The sequence below is a fragment of the Oryx dammah genome, unplaced genomic scaffold, assembly GCF_014754425.2.
Source record: "Oryx dammah isolate SB20612 unplaced genomic scaffold, SCBI_Odam_1.1 HiC_scaffold_26, whole genome shotgun sequence".
NCBI lineage: Eukaryota > Metazoa > Chordata > Mammalia > Artiodactyla > Bovidae > Oryx > Oryx dammah.
The window spans coordinates 95,971,900-95,991,323 of NW_024070210.1; the positions used below are offsets into that span (position 1 = coordinate 95,971,900).

Genomic DNA, 19,424 nt, shown 5'->3' on the forward strand with positions numbered 1-19,424 from the left:
TTTAGCTCTATCATCTTTGCCCTGGGATTTGATGGTGTGTTGCAGTATTAGCAACAACCTGGGGCTGCCCAATTAGAGCCAGGGTGTGCAGGAAATGGGCAGGTAACACAACTGAGCAAATAAGCAGACCTTCCCAGTAAACCCACAATGGCCATGTAAGTAAGAAATAAACCAAGTTACTCATATTTCAGATCTTACAACTGTAACATAACTGAATTGTAATAAAGAGTTTGACTCTATTTTTGATGTCTGCCTGCTGACAGCTTGCAAGCCCCACTGTTCTTCCTTCCTCTCCTGCCCACATCTGGCAGAACTGATAAGAAAGTCCATGTGCTCCTTCCTTTACACTGCCAGGAAATTCAAACTATGCAAGACCTGAGCTACATGTGGAAACCCTCATTCCAGCCCCAACCACATAAAACCCCAAGATAGTCACTCTTCTTGTTCTCCCCCAAATGCTGATTATGTGACTGATAAAACGTCTCATATCAGACCTTCTTGGTGTACGTGTGGTATTTTCAGTCTCTACATCCAAATAAATTTTGGGTTGGGGGTACTATTCCATTCTTCAGGGTGACTACAAATATTAGCTTATGTGACTGATAAAGAAACTGTTACTTAAAGGCTGGTAATGAGAAGCTCAACAACAATCACAATAAAGGAAAAGACAATGGCTTAGGGGTTGGTTAGTAGGCCACATGGACATTATTGTATTGGAGATTAGAAAGTTAGTGATCCAAATTTGTACCGGTATAACATTGGCAAAAAAGCAGAAAAATTTACCCGTGAAAACTCATTTCTCTTTAACATAAAAACTGATGATTTTCCAGATATTATCAGCTTTGTTACCATGGATCCCAAAGAGATAGCATGTAGGACAAGATAAACATACTGCATGAATTAGAAATAATCCGTTTGTTACTATTTGTTAACAAATCAGCAATACGTGAACCGTGAACTCCCGGATGTTCAAGCTGGTTTTAGAAAAGGCAGAGGAACCAGAGATCAAATTGCCAATATCTGCTGGATCATCAAAAAAGCAAGAGAGTTCCAGAAAAACATCTATTTCTGTTTTATTGACTATGCCAAAGCCTTTACTGTGCGGATCACAATAAACTATGGAAAATTCTGAAAGAGATGGGAATACCAGACCACCTGACCTGCCTCTTGAGAAACCTGTATGCAGGTCAGGAAGCAACAGTTAGAACAGGACATGGAACAACAGATCAGTTCCAAATAGGAAAAGGAGTACGTCAAGGCTGTATATTGTCACCCTGCTTATTTAACTTATATGCAGAGGACATCATGAGAAATGCTGGACTGGAAGAAACACAAGCTGGAATCAAGATTGCTGGGAGAAATATCAATAACCTCAGATATGCAGATGACACCACCCTTATGGCAGAAAGTGAAGAGGAACTAAAGAGCCTCTTGATGAAAGTGAAAGAGGAGAGTGAAAAAGTTGGCTTAAAGCTCAACATTCAGAAAATGAAGATCATGGCATCTGGTCCCATTACTTCATGGGAAATAGATGGGGAAACAGTAGAGACAGTGTCAGACTTTATTTTTTTGGGCTCCAAAATCACTGCAGATGGTGACTGCAGCCATGAAATTAAAAGACACTTACTCCTTGTAAGAAAAGTTATGACCAACCTAGATAGTATATTCAAAAGCAGAGACATTACTTTGCCAACTAAGGTCTGTCTAGTCAAGGCTATGGTTTTTCCAGTGGTCATGTATGGATGTGAGAGTTGGACTGTGAAGAAGGCTGAGTGCCGAAGAATTGATGTGTTTGAACTGTGGTATTGGAGAAGACTCTTGAGGGTCCCTTGGACTGCAAGGAGATCCAACCAGTCCATTCTGAAGGAGATCAGCCCTGGGATTTCTTTGGAAGGAATGATGCTAAAGCTGAAGCTCCAGTACTTTGAACACCTCATGCGAAGAGTTGACTCATTGGAAAAGACTCTGATGCTGGGAGGGATTGGGGGCAGGAGAAGAAGGGGACGACCGAGGATGAGATGGCTGGATGGCATCACGGACTCGATGGACATGAGTCTGAGTGAACTCCGGGAGACGGTGATGGACAGGGAGGCCTGGCGTGCTGCGATTCATGGGGTTGCAAAGAGTCGGACACGACTGAGCGACTGAAATGAACCGAACTGAATGCTATTTGTTACTGTAGCATAAACTAATCCATCTTGACTGATAACGGAAGGGGTATTCTTTACAACTTCCTTCTTTCCTTTACCAAAGTGTGGTCTAACAGCACTCAGAAGGTTGTGCAGAAAACCGTATTTACCCCTAAGAAGAAATGAGCTAAGATATTTAGGAGATCGCTGACTGCTAGAAGGTCCAGGGTTGCTTGGAAGCTGAAAACAAGGCTATTTTCACAGAAGGGGTAAAAAAAGACTAGCACTGTTTTAGATAGAGAGTATAGGGACAAAAAAAGACCCTGATGCTGGGAAAGACTGTAAACAAAAGGAGAAGGGGGCGGCAGAGGATGAGATGGTTGGATGGCATCACTGATTCAATGGACATGAGTTTGGGCAAATTTCGGGAGACAGTGGAGGACAGAGGAGCCTGGAGTGCTGTAGTTCATGGGGCTACAAAGAGTTGGACATGACTTAGCAGCTGAACATCAACAACAACTAACAGGGACAAGAAATGTCTATCTGACTGGTCTGTAACCTCTGTTAAACTGAAGCTTTGTTCTCATTGCATTGAAGAAAAATTAAAACAAGATTTGAGGCCATAAAGAAGAGGCACAGCTAATTTTGGCAGGGTTCCAAAACAGTGATATATGGTTGTGTGATATGAACAGGCTATGCACACTATATATATGATCCTATACAGACATATTTGCTTGTGTATTTAATTGTACCCCAAAATCTAGAAATACACATACTCTAAAATGCTAACACTAGTGTCAATTAAACAAGGAGGTGATTAGACCAGGGTAGTTCTAATATATTAACAGTCTGCATGAGCAAAGTAAAACCTAAGCCTGAAATGCCTCAAGGTTAAGAAATGAAAACCTGAGAACAACCAACATACACAGCCAACCTGGCTTTCCCAAATAATGTAACTGCTTAAGCAACAGCCAGGGCTTCCCTGAGAGCTCAGTTGGTAAAGAACCGGCCTGCAGTGCGGGAGACCTGGATTCGATCCCTGGGTTGGAAAGACCCACTGGAGAAGGCAAAGGCTACCCACTCCAGTATTCTGGCCTGGAGAATTCCATGGACTATATAGTCCACGGGGTCACAAAGAGTTGGATACAACTGAGCAACTTTCACTTTCACGCAACAGCCACTTTTACTTTCAAGCAACTTTCACTTTTTCACTTTCATCAGATAATTCCCTTGCTTTGCTTCTGCTGCTTCTCTATAAACGTCTTTCATTTAGCTTGCATCAGTGGAGTGCTCATAACCACTTCTGGCTTGGTGTTGACCAATCTGAATCCATTTTTATGCAAATAAACTTAAAATGTTTAATGTGCCTCAATTTATCTTTCAATACTAGACAATCTCTGAAATTGAGATGGCTTCTATTTATTTTCTTATTTTTTTTTCTGATTTTTCTAAAATGAATGTATATTAATGTAAAATAGAAGTTTTAAAAACACTGTGTGTCATGTATGGAAGGTATATATATAGGTAGAGTTTAATTTTTCCATTAAGGAAAATTTTTCTGTTACAAATGCAACAACTTTACTCTTACTGCAACATTTTATAATAGAATCCTTGATTTTCTCAAAAAATTGCTACATAAGCTAATGATCTTTGAGCAGTCACTTTAAAAATAGAATTTTAAACATTTTAACCATGTACCAAAACATACTTTAGAATACTGTGAACCCTAAGGCCTAAAAATAACAGCTGTCTTTGTAAGTGCAAATAGTATAAGATAGATAATAGAAAAAAGCAACAGAAAACTAAAAAGGATTCTCTTAAAAATATCAAGCTTAAGTTCTTTGTGCAAAATGAGTCAATATATGAAATTAAATCACTGAGTAGATGAGAAATGTGACCGAAAGGACTGGCTAATGGTAAATGTATTCTTCTATGTTCACAAATAATAAAATGCATTCTTTTTGTTATGTCTTGATTGTGGTATGCATTTGCCAAAACTTAGTAAAATGTATGCTTAAAGCTGCTGAATTTTATGTATGTGAATTACATTTCAATGAAGCTGACTTTTAAAAATCACAATTTTTTGTTAAAATTTTCATATTATTTCCCAACAATTTTATTCAATGATTTAGCCATTCAGAACAATGTTACATTTTATCAACTTAACAGAGAAAAAAATCCATGTATAGTAGAAGTGGAATCTCTCTTAAATTCCCTATCTCGAACAGCCAGTAACACTGAAGAATTCAGTCATTCAGGCTAAAGAATTCAGTCATTCTTTCTTGCTCTCACCTCCTTTCAATAGACCATCAAGTCCTATCAGTTTTACCTTCTTTCATCTCAACTCTACTGCCTTAGTTCATTTCTTCCTGGACTACCGCAGTACACTTCTAATTTATTTCCTTGTCTTTACTCTCTCACCTACCAATCCACCATCCTTAAAGTAGAAAATTATTTTGTTTTGTCCCCCCCCAAAAATGAACAAACAAAGCAACAACAATGCCAAAAAACACTTGTTTTAAGAAATTAAATTGGTTCAGAATGAAATCCCAAATCCATGGAAGTAAAGGTACTTTAGAATTAGGTTTCATGATCAATATCAAATCTTCCCCTCACAAAAAGCATGTATTTTATATCTCTGCCTGTAGAGTCATCCTCTCCTTTTCTGTCTGTGAAATATCTATGAACCCTTTAACCTTTTTTTCTTTAAAAAAAAAAAAAAATCCAGTTTAAATGTAATTTCCTCCATTCCCATCTCATCCTCTAGATGTGAATTCCTCTAGGTCAGGGTCTTAAGCTTCTTCACTAAACAGTGCCTGGCTAATAGTAAACACAACTAATTAACTGAATAAAGGATTAAAAATAGGATTATTCACTAAATTTATTTTTACTTTGACAAATACAAATTAACATTTTTCTAAGATAAAAAGCTTAGAAAATTTGATAACATAGAAGCTGTACCTTGTCTACATGGAAAATTAAATCCAGTTCACAGACGTTTTCAAAACACTTGTCTAATGTTTCCACAAATACCTAAAGAAAAGAAACAAGGTTAAAAGCTTTTGAGAACTATACAAGTTCATTCAAATCTATTACCTACAAGGCAGACAATCTGTAACTGAGAACTAAGATGTCTAACTCCACTATCACATTTCTCTTTTTTAAATTGAAAACTGTATTAAGTACAAACAGAATAATTATAGACTACTCTTCTAAACTAATTTTCAATATGGTAATAACCAAAATAAACTTCACTGAAAATTATTAAGAACCAGAAATTGTTAGCACCATTACTTACAAAACTACTGACAAATACTCAAATCAGGCTCCCTTTCTTCACATGAGGAAAAAAGAAAGCCTGTCATAAGCGTCTGTCAAGCTGGACAGGCACGGTCCAAGTCTCAACCACATCTAACAGAGACAGCAGTTCTTAATTAGCAAAGCAGGATAAAAGATCATTAAAATTCAAACTCACGGACAGAGCACAGGCTTTTAGAATCAGACTGACCTGGACTCAAACTCTGGCCAGAATTCCTTGTATGACCTTGTATGGGAAAAGGGTAACCCAGTAAGCCTGGCTTGTTCAACCCTACCCATTCCCCAAAATGGACTGCTTACAGACTACTCTCTGACTAGTTCCTGGGAACCCAACTCTGAGCCCTTGGAAGGTTCTGTCTGATAAGAGTGTTTCTGCATGCCTGAGAACCTGGGCCACACTGTACCAGCGTGACCAGACAGGTTATGCTGACAATGTGATTTACGATGAACACATTTTTTTCTCTCAGGTTCTGAAGCTTAAGTAGTTCAGTCACAGAGGTATCATCTGCCTATGTGACTGACCCCTAATAGAGCACCTACCACTGCCCAAAACACATCTACTAGCCAAAGCCACTACTATTTATCTGGTTGTTTAACATATATGATGATTACAAGTTAAAACAAAAATAGAAAATTCCAATTCTGCTAATAAACACTGATATAAAAGAAAGGAAATTATGTGATTGCCAAAACTTTGGAAGTTAGAAAAAAAGTTGTCAGTATTTAAACCAGAGTAATACCACCTATGAAAAATGTAAATAATTTTTTTTAAAGTGCCTTGCAAAATATCATTATAAGTACATGCTCTTAACTTAGGAAAAGAATTTTTAAGATTTGAGGTGTTCAAATGCTAAGTTTAGTTGAAAACTTAAAAACCTGCTTCAGAAAACTCTTAACTTTCAGGTTAGCAAGAATTACTTATAATTAGAATCGAAAGCCCCAAGGCAGGTACATACTACCAATCTGTTACATGGATAAGGTCAATACAGAACTAATAATCTACAAACAGAAATTAAGAAATTAAAAAAAAAACAAATTAATAGGCTTTGGGAATAGTCAAAAAATAATACAGTTGTTGCTGCATTGTATTTCACAAAGAGAAAGATAAAAAGTAAAAAACCAGAAGTGGCATGGTAAATGGCACCCTCTTGTATTTCATTTTTAATGATAAAAGTTTAAAGTCAATTTCAAGGTAACTGTTATCTTCTAAGTAGCTACTCATTAATCTCTGGCCTTAGAAATTCAAAGGCTGGTGGAAGAAAAATTACTTTTAATTTACTAAGAATAATTTTTTAGGTTTTCCTGCATTTTAATACTTATAGCTTTCTAAAAATAAATATAAACATAAAGATATTCAGAAAAATGCCACATTCACGTAATAGTAAACTGAGTCTCCCTTATCAGTGCCCTTCTAACAACAAAACTTCCTTGGGTCTCCTCTCTCTTTAATTACAAAGTTATATGCCTGGGTCTGTATTTCTTGGGCTCTAAAATCACAGCAGATGTTGACTGTAGCCATGAAATCAGAACACATCTACTTCTTGGTAGGAAAGCTATGACAAACCTAGACAGTGTCCTGAAAGCAGAGACGTTACTCTGCAGACAAAGGTCTGTATAGTCAAGGCTATGGTTTTCCCAGTAATCACAAACAGTTGTAACAGCTGGACAGTAAAGAAGACGGAGAGCCAAAGAAATGATGCTTTCAAACTATGGTTCCGGAGAAGACTCCTGAGAGTCTCATGGACAGCAAGGAGATCAAACCAGTCAATCTTAAGGGAAATCAACACTGAATATTCATTGAAAGGACTGATGCTAAAGCTGAAGCTCCAGTAATTTGGTCATCTGATGCAAACTGTTGACTCATTGGAAAAGTCTCTGATGCTAGGAAAGATTGAGGGCAGAAGGCGAAGAGAGTGTCAGAGGATGAGATGGCTGGATGGCATCACTGATGCTGTGGACACGAACTTGGGCAAATTTAGGAACATGGTGAGGGAGAGAGAGGCCTGGCGTGCTGCAGTCCATGGGGTCGCAAAGAGTGGGACACGACTAGGTAACTGAACAATAACAATAATGCCTGGGTCACAGGAATCTATCACAAGCTTAGTACCTAAGAGTACTTAGTAGGCTACTAAAATTACAGCTTAGCCTCTAACAATGAAAACTAGGGCAAGTTATTTAACTCCAAGCCTCATTTGGGCATAATAATGGTGCCTATGCCACAGAGTTGTTTTAATGATTAAAAGAATAAGTATAAAGGGCTTAGAACAGTACCTCACCAAAAAAAGTATTCAATATATGTTAGCAAGGATTAAAATATGATATTTAGATGCAGAAATAAAAATGTGCACTAGATAAAATAAATGTCATGAAAATTTCCCTAAGCAATATCACTGATTTGGCAGGCCCTTCTTTATTTTTTTTATTTTTTAAATTTATTTATTTATTTTTAATTTTTACTTTACAATTCTGTATTGGTTTTGGCACAGATTGACATGAATCCACCACAGGTGTACATGCGTTCCCAAACATGAACCCCCCTCCCACCCCCCTCCCCACAACATCTCTCTGGGTCATCCCCGCGCGTCAGCCCCAAGCGTGTCATATCCTGCATCAGACATAGACTGGTATTTCTTTAGACTAGATAAAAATATAAAGAATTTCTGGGCTTACAGACTTCTGCTAAATTTCAGGAGCAACCAATCCTACTGTTTCTAATCTATAATATTAAATAAAGTACATAAATGTTAAACTGACATAAGACAAGAAATGCCTTAAACCCAAGAATAGAGGGCATAAGTTTAAAAATATGCTGAGATCAAAAAAATAATAATTTTGTTTAGTCAGCAGCGAGATGTTCTACAGAAACATTGGCTTAGCACAAATAAAGAATCAAAAGACATCAATAAAAATGTACTAACAAAGCTAGGGAAGACAGACTGAACTTAAAATCTGACCAATTACCCTTGAAGAACAACTATGAATACAGTTGCACATAAGATCCAGACTATAGAAAGTACGACGTTTAAAGTACGTAAATAGCACTTGAGTCAGCATATGACTGGATTCTGGAGTGGACTTCCAGTAAACCTGAGCTAGATACTAACGTGCCAATGATTACAGATATTTTTTCTATCAGTAAAAATGAGACATTTATTGTGCATTTACCATGTAGCAGTTAATTGAAACAAATTAAATTCTTGACTTCAATATGAAAAAACTGAGTTGATGAAAGGGCTGTTTTCTGTATTCATGTCATAATGATTCTTTAAGAATTCTTAAAGAACTCAGTGATTCTTACTGTGTGATTAATTTCTATTTTTTAAAATAAAAATGAAAAAAATTTAAGGGCTAATGATGATAATAGCACACAGTGGTAAAGAATCCACCTGCAATGCAGGAAATGGAGGATACAAAACGCAGGTTTGATCCTGGGTTGGGAAGATCTGCTGGAGGAGGAAATGGCAACCCACTACAGTATTCCTGCCCTGGAGAGTCCCGTGGACAGAGGAACCTGGCAGCTACAGCCCATGGGGTTGCAAAGAGTCGGACACAACTGGTATTTTTCAAAATATGTATTTACTTATTTGGCTGCGTCAGGACTTAGTTGTGGCCCACGGGCCTAGCTGTCTTGCAGTATGTGGGATCTTTTCAGTTCCCTGAAGTGAAGTGAAGTGAAATTGCTCAGTCGTGTCCGACTCTTTGCGACCCCATGGACTGTAGCCTACCAGGCTCCCCTGTTCATGGGATTTTCCAGGCAATAGTACGGTATCAAATCGGTAACCCCTGCTTTGGAAGGCAAATTCTTAACCACTGGACCACCAGGGAAGTCCCTACAATTGGTATTTTGAGCACTGACTTAAAATAAAATGAATAAAAATCTTAGCTTTTCCTTACAGAATACCAACTAATAAATAGAAAAATCATGAAAAAAATCACCATTTGGCAAACACCACAATAATTCAGGCAGGAATCATCAAAAGATGCTAAAAACTAATGACCAAATTATGATTCAAAAAAATATTATGTATATACTATCAAAATTATTCTCCATAAGATAATTCTAAGCACAAAGGGGCAAGAGAAGTTTACGCAGGTGAACCTGGCAAGCACTTTATCACAAGTAATGGGACAGAATGACATTATGCATATCCTGATATGATGCATTTGAGAAGGACATAACATTACTTGTGATATTCAAAAATATATAACCCAAATTTAACCATTAAGAAACATCAAATCCAAACTGAGGAATCCTCTGCGAAATAACTGGCTAGTACTCTTCAAAGGATCAAGGTACAAAGGAGATGGGATGAATGGCAGACAAAGGTGAAGAACTATTACAGAGCGAACAGAGCGAAGGAGGCTTAGGAGACAGGAGACGAACACAATACATGACCTTAACTGTGCACCTAACGAGAAAAGTTACATTAATGGCACAACTGGCAAATTCTGAATACACTCTGCAGATAACAGTATTCTATAAATGTAAATTTCCTGATTTTAATTACCTACTTGAAGTTATGGAACATGTTAAATTTGAAGAATCTGGATGAAGATATGGTATTGAAAATTCTTTGTATTGTATTAATATTTACCACTCTTTCAAGTCTAAAATAATTTCAACATGAAAAGTTTTTTTTTTTCAATTTTAAAGAAAAAAATTTTTGAAAAACCAAGTTGGAAAGCTACTCTTCTCCTGTATATCCAGTCCCCCCTGAAATCTACTATTCTGTGCTGACAAATAAAGAAATCACATTATTTCAAGGAAAAATAGTAACATAAGCTGAGTTTTTCTCTCTCAATCCTACTGTGAAGGGGAAAAAAAAATAAATTTTAACTTCTAGCTCTAAAATTCTGACTTTACATACTTAAGTTCTTCACCACTATAAAGTAATAACAATGTGTCTGCTACATTCCGGGCCCTGGGCTGACTACTTTATATACACTATCTCCAATTCTTATCACAATGCTGGCAAGGCAGGTATAGATATTAGCATTTACAGACAAGAAAATTTGAGATGGATAAGACTAAGTAATTTACTCAAAGTTACAAAACTGTTAGATGACATAACCAATACTTAAGTCCATACCATCAAACTCCAAACACCAACTTGACACTATAATGCCTCCCAAGGGGACTGCTGAGAGGTCAATAAAACATGTAAATTAGAATAGGAAAAGGGAAAGTGAAGTTGCTCAGTCGTGTCCAACTCTTTGCGACCCCATGGACTGTAGCCTATCATGCTCCTCTGTCCAAGGGCTTTTCCAGGCAAGGGTACTGGAGTGGGTGCCATTTCCTTCTCCATAGACTAGGGAGCATCATCAAATTTGACACCTGGATTTATCATGAAGAAGCAGCAATGGAAATAACTGAAAAGTGTATTACTTCAATTATTATACTGAAGTAATTTCAATATTTAAACAATGAAAATAAGATAGGAAAAGGATTTTAGGAATGCTGAATCACCCTAACAGTGTCGATTCAAATTGTTTACAGAACTATTTTTTGGTTTCCTACATACATAAAAAACAAGTCTTATTAAAAACAGAAATTTCTAATACTCTAGTAACACAGTCTGGTGGAACAAGTAGAATTTTCCTAAAATGATCCTGGGTGTGCCTGGATCACTGTGGAATGCCTAAAATAGAATTTTCCTAAAATGATCCTGGGTGTGCCTGGATCACTGTTGGAATGCCTAAAATAGAATTTTCCTAAAATGATCCTGGGTGTGCCTGGATCACTGTTGGAATGCCCAGAAAAGAAACAAATCGCGCCACAGTTCCCTCTTTCTCCAGCAGGAGGAACTGCACAAGAATTCATCTCTGGAACCAGGGGTTTATCCTTCTCAGTCCCCCACAGGGAAGCTGCAACTTCCCACAGTCCTCAAGAGCTGGTCAGTTAGGTTTCCCAGACAATTCTTAAAAACAGGTGGCACCTCACCATGTACAGCTCAAAGCTTAAGTAATGTATATGCCACCCTATGGACTAGGATGCTTTCAATGAAGTTGACCTTTGTAATAAGAGAAAAATGATGTGGTGGAAGGTGTGAGCCCTCCGTTGGCACACTATTCCATGTGTAGTGGTATCTACATCAGCACAGCTTCCTACATGATAGTGCAAAGACCAGAGAATCTTCAGCTGAGTGTTCTTGGCTTATAAGTTTCTTCAGTTATGCCTATCCCTACCATGTAACTCTATCTCAAAGCAGAATTCCTCCTAAGATTTCAGCTAAGACCACATAGGATAAAAAGAAGCCCAAATTCTTATAAAAATGAAAAAGAAAAATAAGACTTCTTTACCCAATTCAGTTTGTGTATTAATGAATAATACTTTATACACTATCCTCATAAATACATGCTTTAATGATAATGTCAGCTAAAAAAATTGACTGCTATAAGCGAGTCATTTAGTAACAGGCTTCACGTACACTATACATTTTTTAATGCTTTCACCTACTCTATGAGCTATTGTTATTATTATTATTCCCCCTATTTTGCAGACAAACAAAATCAGGGTTGAAAGTGAAAGTGAAGTCGTGTCCTACTCTTTGCGACCCTGTGGACTGTAGCCCACCAGGCTCCTCTGTCCATGGGATTCTCCAGGCAAGAGTACTGGAGTGGGGTGCCATTTCCTTCTCCAGGGGATCTTCCCAACCAGGGACTGCACCCAGGTCTCCCGCATTGCAGGCAGATGCTTTAACCTCTAAGCCACCAGGGAAGCCCCAGAGGTTAAACAACTTGCCCAAAGTACACGCAGGGCCTGAATGGTTTTAATCACTAGTACTCTTGCCTGGAGAATCCCAGGGACTGAGGAGCCCGGTAGGCTGCAGTCCACGGGGTCGCACAGAGTCGGACACGACTGAAGCGACTTACCAGCAGCAGCAGCAGCGTGCTTTAATTGACTGATATTTTTAACAACTCATGAGGTCTATAGGTAGTATACTAAAATAGGCATACTTTACAACTGAAAAAAACTCAAGGTCTGTAAGCATTAAATGACTTGCTCACTATCATATTACATTAACATTAATAGCAATAAGTAAAATAACTTCACAAAAGTCAGTGTAACAGTCAGTACTACAGAACTGACAGATGCTATATATATGAGAACTCTAGTTTATATTCATATTATAACACTAAGGTCAAAACATATCTTTCTAAATTTAGAGAAAAGTTTAGCAGTTTATTCTCCATTTCTTCCTAACTATAACTGAACAAGATTGACACTGAATAACTACTACATGTGACATCATGTAGCAGAAAGCTGTTACAAAATTTGAAATTATTGAGTAAACTTTTATGCCTCCATTACCAGCGTGGCATACTAAATTAATTGAGGACACTCTGCTCATAAATAACTCAAACAACCGACATGAATATTTAATGAAGTCCTAGTCTCACTCTGTGTAAATATTTCAACACTTCCAATGAAGATACGCTACAAGAGAAAGGACTTCAAAAAGGCTAGCTTACAACTCTGAAACTGGATTATACTGCAGTCACTATCACACTAAAATAGCACACACAAGAAAGAAAAAAAGGCCACCTTTTCCCCCTGACTAACAAAGAATTAAAAGAAAATAGAAGCTGATTATTCAGCTTGGTGGCATGCTGGTATAAATCTCACATGGAAGGTACTAACAAGTCCTTTCAGATTTTACATAAGATAAAAACTCAAATCTGACACAACACACTGGTACCTTAGAAACACAAAATCTTGGCATAAAAGTACTAATATGAGTGCCCAATGATCATTTGAATTGTATTGTTTTTAATATTCAAAAAACCACAATGAAACATGTATTTAGTCATCACATACTGATGGTGATTAAGTTTTCTTGACCCATTCTCTAACAAAAATATAAAACCAAGAGGTTTTGATCTAAACTCTCTTGATTTATATATATATATATATTTTATGTATATGATTTTATTTGTTGTTGTTGTTATTTTCTTGATTTATATAATTTTCCACTTTTACTTGTATTACACTTGCCTTTCTCGAAACTAGAGGATGAACAAGGCCAGTAAATCAGTTCTAAATAAGCTCTGAAAAGCTGTTTGTTTCATGAGACAGAAGCAGAAACAATAAGCTACTCTCTTCCACTTCGTTCACTCAACCAACTTTTTAAAAAATGACTAACTTGTGCATGCTCAGCACTCCCTCTTCTTTAAAGATCTGTAATAACCACAGGGGCAAGACAGTAACTACAGAACTTCCAACATGTTCAAGGGAGTTGATAGAACCCATCTCTGTAAGGCAAATTACAGAAAGTTTCTTTTTTGTGACATAATAGATCAACATGTAATAACTCAATAGGATCTTCTTATAAAAATAGCTCATCTACATTAGAAATTGAAAGATAACACAATTCTCCTGAAATTCTTTTCTCTGTATTTTATTTAGGATCAAGACATATTACCAACATTTCAAATAGTCATAGCTAAAAAGTTTTGCAAAATGCAAGACATAGTTTCCACTTTTCATAAATACATGATAGACTTCAGATATGACAAAGGATATTTGGTTTTAAATTCCCATCTGAGCAGTAACAACCATGCTGTCATATCCATTAAGATCAGCAATAATATCAAAATAGTAATCAATGATGGACGAACAATACAGATAGGAAGATCGGCAAGTACAAAGGTTGTGAGGTAAAAGCATACCTGGTGTATCTGAGGAACACTGAGGCCAGGGTGGGTGAAGCAAAGGGGAAAACACTAGAAAATGGAGGTAAGTAATAAGGCACGGGGAGGAGAGTCAGATTATGTGACCCACGGGTCATTTATAAGGAATTTGGCTTTTACTGTGAGTGAGAGGGGAAGCCACTGGAGAATTCAATATGGAAGAGTGTAAAACACAACATATTTGAACAGTATCACCCTGGCTGTTCTACTAAGAAAAGACAAAAGGGAAAAGACAGTGGAAGCAGGAAGACCAGTCAGAAAGCTACTGAAATAACCCAAGCAAGAGCCGATGGTGGCATGGACCATGTTGGAGGCAGTGCAGAGGGTACTAACTGGATTCTGTATACTCAACAGAGTTTTTGCCAAAGAATATATGAGAGAGATCAAGAAACTAAAATGAAGCAACTAAAAGTAGGAGGATGCAAACCAGACAAGCAAGGTGTCCTAGAAGCCAAGTGAAGAAGATATTTCATGAAGAAGAGTGATAAATAATCTTGATCAAGTAAAGGAAGGCTGAGAAGCACCTTTAGATTTAGCAACAGCGGAGCTGAAAAACCTGATTGGAACATATTCAAGAAAGAATGAGAGAAGGAAAATTTAAGACACTGCATATAGAAAATATTTTTAAAGTGTTTTGCTATAAGGAGAGGGAAAGAAATAAGGCAGTGGCTAGAGAAGGAAGGAGGGACAGGATTTTTAAGATGGAAGAACGTATTAACACATTATAGACTAGTGGGAATAATCTAGAAGAGAAGAAAAAATGAGGTAGAAGAGAGAAAAATGCTAGAGCAATGAGGAGGCTAGTATGTAAGTGGGGGAGCTGGCCTTAGCTAGGAACAAAGTTTACTCTTCTCTTACAGAAAGGACAGAGTGCAACAAAGTAGATACAGAGTCTGTGGAAGTTTCCTTCTGGTTGCCTAACAAACTAGGGAAGCTATATGCTGGAGAAGTGCTAGAGGTTTGAGAAAGGAGGAGAGTGTATCAGCCATTGTCTAGGAGTGTGGGAGAGTGAAATGACCGGGGAAATATAATTTGATTACTGGGTAGCATTAAGGACTCCCTAAGGTCTGGGACCATGAATTTAAAGTGAGGCCAGCATGTATGGTTATCTTTTTTTTTCTCAGATGTGTGGGTATAGGCAAAAAGCTGAGTATATGTAAGCCTATGAGTATCATGACTGACCATGGAATTTAAGCTGGCCAAGGAAAGTAAGATATCAGGAGGATCAGGGACAGTGAGAAAAACATAGATTTAAAAGACAGAAGATCCCAAAGATCAACTGAAAGGATAAAAAACACAGGAAGAGAATACAGGATCCTAGAAATATCTATTTTTCTAGAATTGCCGTTTATTTATTAACAAACATTGAATAGTTTAGAATATATAACTATAGCTAGAAAACTGTCAATAAATATTTTTATCCTAAAAAAAAAAAAAAAAAAAAAACGAAGAAAAGAACTGAGGGTCCCAACAGGATAACGGGCAAAATTCACTGGAGAAGAGGAATTTCAGCTTGAAGACACCAGTGTACTGAATGAATTACCCACATGAATGTGGAAATACCCAAGAATTATAATACAAGTAGTACGGAGTGAATGTCATGGAACTAAGAACTAGTATCTGCTGGAGACAATTCTCCACGGGTCTTCCATTCCTCTACATCATGTGAACAGAGGTACTAACTACCTTTATTGTGGATTAACTTTCCAAGCAAACTTGTATAGCCAACAGCCTTGGAAAATAGACAGTGTTTCCCTCCAAAGCAAAGGGTACGTTTCCTTTGCTTGGAAGACGTTCTCTTCCTCTAGAACATGGGCAGACATGCCTAGTGTCTGTTATGAAAAGATACCTTATTGAGTCACACTTTAGGATCTGGGACTTGAGTAACTAGTGAAAGCAAATGCTGTCACTCTGGCTACTGCTTTAGCTGTTAGTAATGAAGTCCTTTGTTTCTACACCAGAAACACCACTCCCCGCCCTCCATCTTTTGTTAGCATCCATGAAACCGTGGTAGTTTTTGCTTGCAGGTAGAGTAAAGTCTCAGACCACTGAAAGTTTTTGACAAAATGTCCCATGAATAGGGAGTGGGAGTGAGAGGTTACTTCAATGGGTAGAAAGCACGGGTAGAAAGTGGTACAGTTTGAGAACATGAGATGAAGTCTGAGAACATGAGATGAAGTCTGGAGATGTTTCAGAAGAGAAAAAGGTCTAGAAAAAGTAATGAAAGGCAAAGAGAACACCCTTCAGGGTCAATGAAGTGAAGAAAGGAGGAGAGAAAACTGCTGTTTAAGAAGAAGGGGGCAGCTATTATCATCAGGGAAGCCAGATTTAACTCACAGCAAAAAGATGAAGGCAATATTAATAGACGAGGCTGAAGGAACTTGCTGATAACTGACCTTGAGTTTTCAGTGACATTAAGGCAGACTTGCAGGAGACAGGAAGGGGCAGGTTTGGGTTAGATCTGGATACATGTGGTAAAGGGCTTCCTCTGGTGACTTACGTGAACAGGAAAACAGGCACAGAGATGTTGGCTGTTGTCAGTTCCCACCAGATTAAACCAGGCTGTGTGTTTCTACGTCCCTCACCCCTCTCTAACCCACTCAACATCTACTATGGGATACTTTATTTCTTACCAGACAGAACATCACTATAGAGAATTTAAGAACATAGACGTTTTATAAAACAAAAATGCCAAAGTTGTTGTTTAAGACAATAAGAGGCAAGTGTTAACTTACTTGAATTAGATCTAAAATGCCAAGTTCACTTTCTGAAGAATCCACACAGAAGACAAAATATAATGTTGCATAATGTCTATAAATCAGTTTGTTGTCAGATCCTCCGATTAATCTAAATGACAAAACAAAACAATTGGAATGTTATAGAAACAAACTGGAAAACATTTTCGTTAACTCAAGCAAACTGATAATTTTTTTAAAAAACTTTCTATAAAATGAAAGGTTAACAATGACACAGCATTCAAGTGAACTAGATGGCTGTTATCTTCAGAGAAGTCAAGTAAAAGATGCCAGTGCTTAATCTTAGTTCATTCACTCAATTATTTACTGAGTACTTGCTATGTGTCAGGCGCTGAGCATGGGTGAGAAGCAATGAACAAACAAGAAAAAGTGAACTGCCTAGGTGGAAGGAACTACTTAGAGAATCAAAACAGGACAATGCCACACCGACACATTTGCTACTTTCGATTGGGAGTTAAGAGAGTTGATGTTTAGCTGACATTTAATGCCAAGAAAAATTTCGAGATGAGCATTTCAGACACAGGAAAACTAATAAAAAAGCAGATTTATCAAGAATGAAATATCTATGTTCAAGAAAGAAAAAGAAAGTTTCAATCAAGGAAAGATAAGTACATGATTAGGCCAGAGAAGCAGGCAGAAATGAGTCCATAGGGCATTTTTAAGTGCTTACTAGATTTAATCCCATAGGTCACAGTAAGTTACATAGCTTGAGACTGATTATCAACTAGGAGAAAAAAAAAGAAGGACATTTCTTCTTCAGTTTTGGACAGACGTCCTATCAAGTTCTTCTCCAAAAGCACATTTTGTTTTGGAGTAGAAGCACAAGAAAACTGAGCTAAGAGATACTCAATTCTTTTGCCAAATACTTTTTTTTTACGGATTGGAGTTTCAGCATTTTAAAAATATGGAATCATTCATTATAAACACCTTTTATTTTTCTAAATATAGTTTAGCTATTCCATAGTTAAGTTTACAAAAATCAAAGCTAAACACAATGAGAGCTAACTGAACATTCAAAGATGACCCAGGAAAATAACAACTATTTCTTTTCTTTGGGCTCGCTTTGAGGCTTGTGGGGTCTCAGTTCCCCAACTAGGGATCAAACTCATGCCCCCTGCACATGGACCTCCAGGGAAGTCCCTATTTCTTACTCAGTAAAAGTAATACTAAATTCACAAGTTTGTAGAAACAACTTCCTTAAGTATATACTCATTTATTATTTTACATCCTTTAATACCAAAAATGAAAATTATCTTGGACAAGAATGAAAACTCCTACTATCTAGACAAGATATGCAATGTAAAAATATGTACAAGCACTTCAAAGGTTCCCTGCGTGTATTTACTATGCACTGTCCTTGCACCTGACCCTTGAAAGGGACAAAGAGAGCACAAAGAGCAGCCCTCCTCCTGAATCTGCAGTGTAGTCATTTATCTTACATTTCTGTCTGGCTCTGCTGTAAAAGAAGACCGAATATTTTAAAACTATAAGTTTTAAAATGGCAATTAAAATTTTTGAAAGAAAATAAAAATATTAATATAAACACACTTTATTATAATTTCATCTTTAAGCTATATATAGTACAATACTGATTCAAATTCTTGTATAGAATGTAACACACAATATAAAAAGCACAGAATTCTAGAAATCCTTAGTCCAAATATCTCATTTAACATAAGAGGAGAAAACTGAGGTACAAAGAATTTTAGTGACCTAACCAAGAAAACCAGCTTGTTAGTAACAACACTAGGATTAAATCAGATGTGCAGCCCCATTTCTGATGCAATACTTGCTTTCTACTTTTTATAAGGCTGAAAAGAATAATCACAAATTCAAGCCATACTTTCTGGTTCAAACAGTGCCCTGGTTAGATCAATCAATTTCTTGCACATGTACCCCAGGCAGTACACTGTGCTCGGTGATAAACTTCCTACGAGATTAGAAGATCAGGAGACTGGAATAAAGGGAAATGATGGTACTGGCAAACACAAGTCAACTACAGAAGTTTAAGCAACATAAGTGAAGTACAATTAAAATACAAACACAGAAAGCAGGTACATCTATCAACTATGAAATTGGAGGCCTTGAGTTAACAGCAAAATTTACAAATCATATGTGTATTTGCAAATTTAAGTGCAACAGGATATAACCTTTTAAGAAATGCAAGTAAACTTTCTACATGATAAAAAGTAATTTTTGGTCAGGTATGAATGAATTCTCTATTATGAAAACTATTCTTTATAATATACATCATCTACCTTAAAAATACAGAAAAGTGTAGGTTTCTCTGACTAATTTCTAATTATTCACAGTGAATGAAGTTCAGTTAAAGTTGAGTTTTTTGAATTGTCAGTGAGGAAATATCCTGGTAAGAAATTAAAGATATAAGCATGGAAGGGACCATCTATGAAACCATTTGAGAACAAACTGTTTTCATGAAACCCATTAATTTAAATTTATAACAGCTGGCAAACTAATTATATGCAATTTTTATTTATTCATTTTAAAAACAGGAAAGTCTGTTATCTGA

The 19,424-nt window shown here is 37.0% G+C and overlaps 1 protein-coding gene across 4 annotated transcripts in view; it reads right to left on the bottom strand.

Annotated features, from left to right (window-relative positions):
* LOC120852631 (AP-3 complex subunit sigma-1) overlaps positions 1-19,424 on the bottom strand; it is a 72,173-nt gene that overhangs the window by 23,518 nt on the left and 29,231 nt on the right. For all 4 annotated transcript variants that reach the window (XR_005718600.1, XM_040225968.1, XM_040225970.1 and 1 more), the window contains exons 3-4: positions 16,874-16,985; positions 5,091-5,162 (exon numbers count right to left, since the gene is read on the bottom strand). Coding sequence is in view for 3 of the 4 variants with exons in the window: in XM_040225968.1 (XP_040081902.1) it covers positions 5,091-5,162; positions 16,874-16,985 (184 nt within the window). In the remaining variant the exon portion in view is untranslated. The remainder of the gene's footprint in view (positions 1-5,090; positions 5,163-16,873; positions 16,986-19,424) is intronic.